The sequence below is a fragment of the Notolepis coatsorum genome, assembly GCF_963971535.1.
Source record: "Notolepis coatsorum genome assembly, chromosome: 12".
Lineage (NCBI taxonomy): Eukaryota > Metazoa > Chordata > Actinopteri > Aulopiformes > Paralepididae > Notolepis > Notolepis coatsorum.
The window spans coordinates 67,572,115-67,584,461 of record NC_140176.1 but is presented as its reverse complement, the minus strand read 5'-3'; the positions used below and the strand labels follow the sequence as shown (position 1 = coordinate 67,584,461).

Genomic DNA, 12,347 nt, shown 5'->3' with positions numbered 1-12,347 from the left:
AGATATTATTTTCTTTTTTTCCCCTTTCTTTAGACTAAAATGATATTTTTGCGTAACAGGTATACATCAAGCTGACGAGACTGGGATCTCAATCACAATACTACTGGAGATGTAATTATGCAATCCAGCAAGGAACATTCATGATGTCAAAAAATTACTACGTGGAGACTGAGTAACCAGAGATAGCACTGATTTGCAAATAACTTCTCAACATGCACTGAAAACATAACACAAATGAACATTCGCTAAAAAAAGAAGAAAAAAATAATGGTAATTGAAAAATGCAACCTTGTGCCTATATAATTAATTACACAATTTGTTTAATGCATTTGCATTATTTCATTGCAAAGAGTGTGAAGCTAACCCTATTTGTTCCCTTATATACATAATGTATTACTTTTGGGGATATATTGTAACACTTGATTGTAATGGCTCCTTCCACACACCTAGTATAATGTACCGTGGGCCCTTGAATGATGCGGCCCCCGGCTTAATGACACAATATTTACGACAACATAAATATTGCAGGTCATGTAATGTGCTGATATAAATTACCTGTACTTACCATTCATGGGTATCATATCGACAATGATGCATGCAGATACTGTACATTTTGGCATGATGTCATCATAATGTCATTGGTTAAACAGCAGTATAGGGGCTTGGAGGAGGGGGGGGTGGCATGTGGGCAGACTTTGTGAGAATGCCATTCGCTCACTCACTATGAAATATTAAAAAGTCTTCACAGTTCAGAATGAAAGTCTCGGCTGTTTAAACCACGTTTACTTTCAACGCGTGTTTCATACCAGTCGACTGACTATTCGCTTGAAATGAGCCATGTCGTATTGTTTTTCATGGGGAGTCTTTAACAAGGACATCTTGCTCCCAAAGTAAGGCACGGTGACTAAAACAACTTTACGCTTCCATTTTCTGAAAGACAGTTCTTAAAACCAAAGCAACATGATTGGTCACAATAAAATAGTCCCAGAAAGCGAACCAAGGACGATAAGAAACCTGTGATTTACTTTTCACTCTGCTGACGTTTTTATTTTTTTGTTAAGTGGAACCTTTTTCTTTGTCGACACCATTGAAGCTGAGGCTACAATGATGGTACCGACGTCTGAAAAGAAAAATATATATCCGTAATAGCCAAGTGAATGTATTTTTGTGTGCTACTTTACATACTGTAGGAACAATTAGACACAAGCACGGTCCAACATGAAAAGTCCCTTTTCACTTTTAAAAATAGTAACATTTCCTGCTCCACACAAATCCCCAAACCCCCCCCTGTTTACATACTGGCCGGAATCAGCCAGTGTCTTCCACCACATTCCCACAAAGAGTCTTGCGTATCGATATACAACCTCAAAGAGTTTGTGCTGTAAAGTGTCCCTTCTCTTCACGGACTGAGAGTTTGTGCGAGTACTGTCGACCGCTCTCTCTCTCCAAGGGATTTGGTCCGTCCCCAGAACAGGAGACCGCCTCCTGTATTAAAACAACCACCCTTTCAAACTGAACCCCCCGCCAAAAATAAACATCACATCAGGTCAACACTCCTGGTTGTTTCACCACAGTGCTGTAGCGACGTGAACTGAGGAAAGAGGAGGAAGATGACTGAGGGAAAGTTGGGCAGTTTCAGGTTCAGCATGCTGACGGAGGAAGGGATTCGGAGAGTCCAAAACGCTGGAAGGAGTTGAAACGGGAGGACAACTGGAGGGGGGGTCGGGGGGTGGCGTTGTGCTTGGGTACAGGGGAGAGGGGGGGGGCGGGGTCTGGAGGGCTTGGGCACCAGGATCAGCCAGCTAGCCCTCATCTTCAATCTCCTCCTCCTCGATCCTCTCCTCGAACACTTTATCCGGTAGCCTGAAGCACTCCTCGAAGAAGTTGACCAGGGACTGGCTGAGGTGCTGCCGCGTCGCCTCGCTGGAGATGAAGTGGCCCTCGTCCGGGTAGATCTGAGGACACACGGGCAAGCCTTGTGAAGCTGGGATGCACACGCAGGGAATAGCGCTGATCCAATCTCCAGTTTGGGGTAATTTATTATTATTTTTTTTTCTACACCAATCTGAAAATGTGGTTGTTTTTCTTTGAACTGAACTGAAAAGTTTGAGCCTTTTGGAGATACACTGTTTTCATCAAACAACAATGTGTGGCTGTGTGCTCTCACACAACGTGTTCAGTATATGTATGCCTGCCTGCATGTAAGCCATCTAGCAGTCGGTAATAAGCTACAGTAAAGGTCTTGGTTGCAGTGCTTCATATCATAATGGGATTAGCCACTGTATTAATGCAGGCCTCATAAAGAGGGTCTGCTAATCTCATTATGTGGAACGAAAGCATTGTTGGGGGTAATCCTTCCTCTGGTCTTTGTGTTGGATCCCACGGGGCCCACTGAACTCTCAGAGGTTGGAAAAACAGAGAGCCTAAAATAAGAGATAGCAAAGCGCATATGAAGTAAACTTGTAATTGCTCTAGGGTCGAGGCACAACCACTCACCTGTAAAGTATAGTTTGCCCTTTCATGGATAAGCTGAGAAATGAATTTTGCTGTATGCTGGAAATGGACTTTTTCTGGGGGGAAGAAATACATTTTATTTTATTTATTTGTGATTTAGGAGTACATTTACAATATACATGTCCATGCATGTCAAGACATCACAATAAATGATGTTATTTGCATGATGGGTCAAATATATATTTGGTTTAAGAAGTCTCGCCATACCGTCGGCTGTTGGATGAATGATGAGGAACTTCTTATCCGTGAACTGGGATGCTCTGTGTGCTAAATTGGCCATCTAGGAAGTTAATTACAAGAACACGGTATTATTAGATCAGATTGATAACAACATAGATCACTTTGATTTCAACTCAGACATAATTACAGCTTACTGAATATGCCCTTGGATCGGGTTTCGGGAGTCCAAGGTACCTCTCGGAGAAGGCTGAGGCTGCATATTTAATAGAAAGAAACATTTAATATTTCAGACGTTCCTCTACATTTTAAACATGAACCTCATTCCACTTTTAGCCAATAACTAGGTTGAAAACACCAATTCATTACAAGGGTAAATACTGAATAATCAAATAAACTTTTTGAGCTCCTTCAGTGGTTATGCTTTTTAAAGGGGGACTTATGTAACTTTTCAACTACTGTATTTCAACAAGACTTGAATCTGTGGAACATGTTTTAAAGGTGCTGTAAGTGGTATTTTCTTTGTTAAAATAAGTGGTCTACATGTTAAAATAATAGCTCTACATTCTGAGAGCCATCACTTATATATGAATGTTTGACTAGGAAATACAAAAGATGTTTAAGCAAATCCGTGCTTGGAACAAGTTAAATAATCTGCCAGAAACTCTGGCTTGGCAAGATTTCTTGAAATAAGTAAAAATATCTAGGGTTCTCTCTCCTGATTGGATAAAGTGGGAAGGGAATGTATTTTGTGTTTACTGCAGAGCAGAGGGACTGGGAGACCCGCAAGGGTCCCCCCCCCCCCCATGCAGAACAGATTGCTAATGCTGTCGCGTCCCTGACGAAGACGGACAGGAGCACTTGGATTGGTCCCCGGGGCGTGGCCCCACGCCGACGCCCCTATCTGCTCCCGGCTGCCCTTGGGGAAAAGGACGACTGGATGGGTCAAGTGCAGAGACTCAATTGCATGTGTGTGTGTTCCTGTGTGTGTGTGCCGCCCATCGCATGTGTGTCTGCCTGCATGCCGAATAAAGACTATTACCATAGTCCAGTTATTATACATTATTATTACTGACCAAACACTCTATATCAGTGATGGCTGTAAGAATGTAGTGCTATTTAACACTTATTTTTAACAAGAAAACACCACTTACTGCACCTTTTGTATAAAAGTATTCTGTACAACTATTAAAGAAACTTGAAACCTTTAAGTTTTTAGTTTTTTGTGTGCAAATCATTCTTTCCAGCACCTCTTTCTTCCCCTCTGTTTATTGTGTGAGAAGCACATGCTAATTTAAAAACTCTTTATTAATTAGTCCACACCCATGAGTAAAAATATTACTGGTCCAACGGGTGTTCGACTGTCATTGATGGAAATAATTCTGAACAGCTTGTTAGCACACTCCTACACAGAGCAGCCTCTATAGCTGTCACACAGCCTGCGAAATAGCTCTGCCCAAAGTGGCTTATTACTGTAACAAACTCTGACCAAATTAGTTTGAACGAAAATGCTGTGACTTTGTATTGTATGTGTACATATAGTATCACAAATAACCAAATACTGTCATATTCACGAGTTAAGCAGTGATATAGTTATCAGAAAAGTAAACGTAAATCTTTTCTGCGCAAGGAAACCATATCTATATGGCTGTGTTCATCATCGTTTCCACAGTGAATAAACATGGCTGCACAGATGAAATGAAATGAAATAATTGAATTTTTTTTATTTTTTTTTTTTTACAAATTTCCAGATCTTATTTGTAAAGTAGGCAAAAAAGGATAGGGGGGGCAATTAATATACGATTATTTTTATTCAATAATGTTAATAATATGAGAATAAGTAGCATTGGTTAGTTTACTTCCTCTTTGGGCAGAGATGTTTGACAGTGGAACCAACGTCGTCCAACTCTGCATAGGAGTGCACGTGTTAACTCAAACCCGACAAGGAGTATCTATCTATGTAGTTGACTTTATTTTAATATTAATAATAAAATATACATATTATTACCACATCAAAGTGGGCATAAAATGCTTACAATTAGCACATTCATTGTCATGTATTTGCCATTATGGTACGGTATGGTATGGTATTATACAGTACCAATAGGAAACTACTGTCAAGGCAAGTCAAGAGTTTTATTTGTCACGGCATACAAGCATACAGTGAAATGCGGGTGGTCATGCATTGTGGAAATGCCTGTCAGGCATTGTGCTGTGTAACACCCATTTATTGGCTTGTATTACAGGCACATTTTTCCAAAACCATGAAAAAGGAACAAGAACCAGTTATGCGTTTTCAGTTCAGTAATGTTATCAATAATGTATTTATTATTATTATTTTTTATTTTTTTACTTTAGACTGGAGGTTTAGTATTCAAATGAAAGCTTTTTTTCTTTCCCTAAAATTTGAATAGTGAAATTCATTCCCAACAGCCCTACATCATATTCATTGGCAATTCCAAGTCAGATAGAGTGCCATACTGTATTTCACCCCTCTGGCAAAGCAAGAGCTAATAAATGAGAAAACCAGTCACACCATGACGCCTGATGCTGCTCCCATTTACACTTTCCTGACTCTGCAGTGTTCTCTCTCTCTCTCTCTCTCTCTCTCTCTCTCTCTCTCTCTCTCTCTCTCTCTCTCTCTCTCTCTCTCTCTCTCTCTCTCTCTCTCTCTCTCTCTCTCTCTCTCTTTCTCTCTCCCCCCCCCACATCCCCCCCGGAGATGAGGCTGATGCCATTGGCACAATATTTATGCTGGTGTAGTTAACAGTGTGCATCTGTCTGACATGTATAAGGAGTGAGTTGCTGTCTGTCTGCGCTGTCAACGTCACACACCTGTCTCACTCAAGAGCATCCTCTCGTGTACTGTAACACTGTCTTTACTTTGTAGAGAGAGCATTACTTCTTCATCCATAGGCCACACACACACACACACACACACACACACACACACACACACACACACACACACACACACACACACACACGATTTACCATATAACTCAAAGTCAGTGATGGGCGAGAGGACGGCTCCACATTTCACAGGGGATTCCTCTGCGCTGAGTAGAAGGCTGGTAACGTATCCTCCATACACCTGAAAGGCAACAGATACGCAGCAATACCACCGTGACGTTAGCTAAAAGATCACCACAACTTAAGCTAAGCTGCTACCGCTTCTCTTATTCCTGTCACACTGAGGTCAGTTCATATCACACTGAGGTCATATCACACTGAGGTCAGTTCATATCACACTGAGGTCAGTTCATATCACACTGAGGTCAGTTCATATCACACTGAGGTCATAGCACACTGAGGTCAGTTCATATCACACTGAGGTCATAGCACACTGAGGTCAGTTCATATCACACTGAGGTCATAGCACACTGAGGTCAGTTCATAACACACTGAGGTCAGTTCATATCACACTGAGGTCAGTTCATATCACACTGAGGTCAGTTCATATCACACTGAGGTCAGTTCATATCACACTGAGGTCAGTTCATATCACACTGAGGTCATAGCACACTGAGGTCAGTTCATATCACACTGAGGTCAGTTCATAACACACTGAGGTCAGTTCATATCACACTGAGGTCAGTTTATCACACTGAGGTCATAGCACACTGAGGTCAGTTCATATCACACTGAGGTCAGTTCATATCACACTGAGGTCAGTTCATATCACACTGAGGTCAGTTCATATCACACTGAGGTCAGTTCACAACACACTGAGGTCAGTTCACAACACACTGAGGTCAGTTCATAGCACACTGAGGTCAGTTCATATCACACTGAGGTCAGTTCATATCACACTGAGGTCAGTTCATAGCACACTGAGGTCAGTTCATAGCACACTGAGGTCAGTTCATATCACACTGAGGTCAGTTCATATCACACTGAGGTCAGTTCATAGCACACTGAGGTCAGTTCATAACACACTGAGGTCAGTTCATATCACACTGAGGTCAGTTCATAGCACACTGAGGTCAGTTCATATCACACTGAGGTCAGTTCATATCACACTGAGGTCAGTTCATAGCACACTGAGGTCAGTTCATAGCACACTGAGGTCAGTTCATAGCACACTGAGGTCAGTTCATAACACGTAATTCACTCCGCAGGATTTGTCAAAATAATTAATTGATTCATCCAAACCTTCACCCTCATTTGGTCGAGATAGTACAAATACGAAGATTCAAATAACAAGACAAAACATAATTAAATAATCAGCTAACACAATTACATACAACTGTGGGTTGTGATCATAATGACATCAGGTTATGAGAATATCAATCTTTAGGATGTGTTCCATGTGTCTGTGGCACAAAAAGCAAAAGCCAACTTTCCAAACAAAACCTCTTACCTTTCCAAAAGCTCCAATTCTGCTTTTATCAACGAAGAGCTCTTTTGAGATAATACTGGGAAGAATGAAAACAGATTCATATTAGTAAGAACACTTTCAATTGTTTATACATCCTTGAACAACAATGGGATTATAACTCAAAAGGGTGGATGAAGTTACTGCAGTTGGTCCTTTTCCCGGTTTCCCTCGCGAAAGACCTCAGTGAGACTAAGCGGTTTAAACAGAGGTTAAACGAATCACCATATTGTGTCCCATCTACCTGAGTGCCTCCATCTGGTCCCTCTCTTCCAACACGCCCAGCCTCTTCTGGATCCTGTGCAGAAGGTTGGTGCCCTGGAAGCCGCTGCCGTGCCCGTCGAAGCGCACCACCACGGCCCCGTAGCTGCTCACCATCACCGTGGTCCAGTCCATGTGGAACTGCTCCGACACCATCTGGCCACCGGGGGTGCCGTCGCTACACGTATACACACACGTACACACACACGTACACACGTACACACGTACACACACACACACACACACACACACACACACACACACACACACACACACACACACACACACACACACACACACACACACACACACACACACACACACACACACACACACACACACACACACACACACACACACACACACGCGATTCATGAATCAAAGTTCAAGATATTTGTCATATGCACAGTTAAACAGACAGGCAGGTACACGTATAATGAAAATCTTCCCTTGCTAGTCCCCCCTTCACACAAAATATAGACTTAAAATAGAATTTAAATATTGAGAAAATGTTTAATGCTAAAATAAAGTAGAAAAATAAGTGACATTGTAAAAGTATTGCACATTCAGTTCACAGTGTAGTGGTAGAAAGAATGTAAAGTGCACTATGCACGCACGCACGCACACACACACACACACACACACACACACACACACACACACACACACACACACACACACACACACACACACACACACACACACACACACACACACACACACACACACACACACACACACACACACACACACACACACAATCAATCAAAGACATAACACATCTTGAGAGAGTAGTTTCTAATCTACTCAGTTAGACCCGATGCGGTTTCATAACTAGCGCACCATTAGAGGCACACATGAACACACACACACACACACAACACACATTCTGCACTCGCTCACACACAAACACACCACAGGTCACTTTAAACACATAAGAAAAGGACACTTTAAAGGAAGGGGGGGGGAAAAGGTGACTGAACTGTTGTGGTTCTTGTATAGTATAGTTAGTAATAACAAGTATAGCATAGGGACATAGAGTAAAACAGTATATTTATTGTATAGTAGGGTACATAGGACCCAGTGCCTTTAATTCGTAGCTAACATTGTATTGCATTTATCTCAGGACTTTTAACATGTCTATTTTATGTCTATTTTATTATCTTCTACTTATTTTATTTACTATTGTATTCTTGCACAATCAAAGCGGGCATGGCCACCCGCATCTCACTGTATGCCCTGGTACATATTGTAGAAGATAGCACTCAAATGGTATCTTGTTTGGTAATTAACAAGATACATAATAAGTGCTCACTCTTTCCATTTCCATGACACACAAAGACCACCCAGAATAGGGTTTCCTGTTTACCTACATTGCTCAGCGACCAATAAACAGTATTGATAAGTCACAGCTGTTGCATGATTGTGATCAAGTATGAGCAATATTTTGTTTGTTAATCTTGCTAATACATGAATAATGGTGGAACACTCAAATTGTGCTCAGATATGTCTTCGTAATTCGTTTTCAGGATACCGGAGACCTCCTTTAGGTACAGGCCATGCATTTTATTTGTGCCATTTACTGCACAACACATGTTTTTACTTGCAGAGAACAACAGGCCCTGATGAAATAAAATACAAGATTCCTGGATTGATATCTTCTTTTGTCAAAGATACTGAATGTTCAAATAGACTCAGATATCAGAGGAGTTAAGGAAATCCTATTATTTAGTAAAAAGAAAGAGGCTCCAACAATGAAGCCATGGCTCACAGAGTTGATGGACACACTTCACCTTGAGAGAAACTAGTTCAAATAATTAGAGAAGATGTGGCAACCTCTAGTCTCATCTTGCAGAACGAACCAACTCCTAATTTCAGTTCGGGGGTGGGGGGGGGGGGGGGGGGGTAGGGGGAGCAGGTTATAGGTTATAGTTATTGTAATATTCTTCTCTATGTAAGAAGACCATAGGTGTTTGACGGGGTCTTTACAAGTGTGTTTTTATGTTTTATTGATATGTTTATACTTGAAGAAGTGTGGCAATACCACGATCTGTTCATCTTGAAAATGACGCTTCATAATTTTCTATTTTTAAACATATATCTATTATTCATATATGATCTATCTTTCGAAATAATAAAAAGGTGGAGACTTATGGAACTGTGGAATGGACTAAACTTTTTTGGTGTCAAGGACCCCCAAATTGATACACATCAGGCCGCGGACCACCTTCTGACAATTCTCAATGAAATAATAGTGAAACTAAACTGTTCCCCGTTTCTCTGGGGAAGCCCCTGAACCATTGAGAACCAGCAGACTAGACTAGACAACACTTCTCCCCGGTGGTTTTATGCTGGAGAGAAAGGGCTGAGAGAGTGAGAGGAGCTGATGAAGTACAGGGTGGAGAGAGGTGGGTGGAAACGGTCTCATTTGCAGTGTAATTATGCCGCGGGAGTGGAGGACAAAACTGCCTCAGATTAATAGGCCTAATTAAAAGCTCTGCCTCCATATGTGATTATCTCCCCTGATGAGCAACTAGTGTGTCCTTATGTGGCTCAGAGTGAAGTGAGAACGTGGCCCTGGAGTCAACAGCGCCGACGGACACAGAACGTGTAGAGAAAGGTTACGGGGGCGCACCGATACCACTTCTTACACGGCCGATACCGAGCCCTAAACTTAAGATAATTCTAACTTACAACAAATAAAACAGTGCCGATTCAATTCTGTTGCTTTTACTAAACACAACAGTACAGAATTTAGACCATTTTGTTTGGGGTCATCGGACAAAAATGAATGGTATAATAATCAACTTTTCTTTCGGGACAAAATGCAGATATATATTTATATATATATATATTTTTTTTGCTTTGATTTCTGACATCCTTCACATGGTGTCTGGTATTTTAGCATCGACGAAATTCTCCTGATACTAATGCCTTGTTTTAGCCTGGTGTCTGCCTGATATCTGACACCAGTATTGGTATCGTTGCATCCAGGGATATATGGATATGGGGGGAGGGGCACTCCTGTACTTTGTATTTTCGAAATGATAAACCAAATGTAGGCACTGACTATAACCATAGTCAGACAGAAGGCGCGCTCCCCCCACGTCCAGAAATAGCACTACAACGCTGGTTGCCCTCCTAACGAATGTGTGCGAGGAAGCAGACGGTCGCACTCACACAAGGAGGAGGACTGGGTAGTGTGCTGTGTCCACGAAGCTCGCAGGTTTGAGAAGCTTCATCGTCAGAGCTGTAACACAACAGAGTGTTGGAACAATTGTTATTCACAAACAAAAGGAAAACAGAAAAGAAACATTAGGAACATGCCAACATTATGGGAAATGTGATTACCGTCTTCTCCGCAATCAGATAGATACCATTGTCCTCTCTGTGTGTTCAGTAGAAAGCTATTCGGCTGCAAGATGGCCTAGCTTAGCACAAATTAATGGACAAACCACCAGCCTAGCTTAAAACTCCGGGAGGAGGTGTTTTTGCCAACGGCTAGGCCATCTGATCCATATCCCTTCCATTCAATTGTGCCAAGTTAGGCTACAGTAGCTTGCAGCCGGATATCCTTCTACTGAACGCACAGAGAGGACATTTGTATCCATCTTCTTGTGTGATTCTGGAGAAGACGGTAAGCACATTTCCCATAATGTTGGCGTGTTCCTTTAACATCCAGGTTTAACCCTCATTCACTTGCAAATGATACGATACATTAGTCTTTTTTTTTTAAGAAATGTGTAATGACAACACAAATGATGCATTTCCAAACTATATATCTTGTCACCGGGATAATTAAGATGTACACATACTATAATCTTCTATGGTGATCTCCTTGTACTCCACCACAGGCATCTGCATGGAGTCCAGCGTCAGCCTCAGGATCTCATTGGTCTCCAGGTCATACACCTCTGCAACCACAGCAGACATAAACATCATCAAACACTTCATCTTCATCATTAGTGTTTCAATGATGGTACCTACTGTATACCCAACAGAGATTTTCTTGTAAACAACTCGCATTTCCACTTCGCTCATTAAACTTTCCACCTAAAACAGACAATAGTTGTCTATTGCTTTTTCTATAATCTACAAGCTGAATACATTCCCTATGTCATATAACCACATAGCAAAGTGCATTTTCTTAGCGCTTGCAAATGTCTACATCACATCCGTGTTAAGTTTCTCTTTCGGTTTGACAAAGTTGTGAGGAGTCCGACCTCCTTTGATTGACAGGTAGTTAGCTTGTTAGATTTTGAGGGAGATCATAATTCTAGGCCAATCAATTTGAAGGGTTGTGCTTAGATGTCTCCAGTGCACTCTTGTGTGTGTCCTCGCGCACACACTGGAAGAACACACGATAGCTACCCAATTCCCAGGGACTCCTTTTCCTCCTACTGTGCTCTACAGTGCCACTTTCATCAACTAGTGGTCAAAGAACTCCATTGGATAACTTTTCACATGTCCAAAGCAGAGAGACAAACGGAAGGATTGTGGCTCACGTAATCCTGGTCAGAACAACGGGGCAGACTACACTATACTTGCATTTGTTAGCCATGCTAGAGATCTAAACAATCAATCCATGCCAAAGCTAGATATGTAAAAGGTGAAAGACTCACATCCATGACATCCAGCCGTTTTCTTTTTAAACAACTTTTAGTCAGGGGAGTGCCATGGTTTCTCCATAGAGCCCCATTGTACTTCTTTGGTATGGTTGTAAACAGCAAACATGTCTATTGAACACGCCACCCCCTGCTTGCTGTGACCACAGGGGTCATGGTGAATTGGAACAAACATTGCGTGTTTGGATGAAGACTTAAGGCCTTGGACACTGAAATATCAATGAAAACTTCTGAAAGGAAAGGTTGACAAAAGGGGCTAGAGCTACTAAGGCTGAAATTGAGCTAGAACACAAAAGAAAAGTATGTATGTGTGTTTGTGTGACACAGGGTTGGTCTCAATTCACTCGATTCATTCAATTTGGTCGATTCAAAATGTAAACAGAAACCGCAAT

The 12,347-nt window shown here is 41.6% G+C and overlaps 1 protein-coding gene across 1 annotated transcript in view; it reads right to left on the bottom strand.

Moving 5' to 3' along the window:
* Window positions 1-1,802: 1,802 nt before the first annotated feature.
* dpp6a (dipeptidyl-peptidase 6a) overlaps window positions 1,803-12,347 on the bottom strand; it is a gene marked incomplete at both ends in the record, with an annotated part of 272,276 nt that continues 261,731 nt past the window's right edge. The window contains 9 exons of the mRNA XM_084326051.1: window positions 1,803-1,955; window positions 2,497-2,570; window positions 2,722-2,794; window positions 2,889-2,947; window positions 5,686-5,785; window positions 7,055-7,109; window positions 7,314-7,508; window positions 10,511-10,580; window positions 11,146-11,244. Of these exons, the coding sequence (XP_084182177.1) occupies window positions 1,803-1,955; window positions 2,497-2,570; window positions 2,722-2,794; window positions 2,889-2,947; window positions 5,686-5,785; window positions 7,055-7,109; window positions 7,314-7,508; window positions 10,511-10,580; window positions 11,146-11,244 (878 nt within the window). The remainder of the gene's footprint in view (window positions 1,956-2,496; window positions 2,571-2,721; window positions 2,795-2,888; window positions 2,948-5,685; window positions 5,786-7,054; window positions 7,110-7,313; window positions 7,509-10,510; window positions 10,581-11,145; window positions 11,245-12,347) is intronic.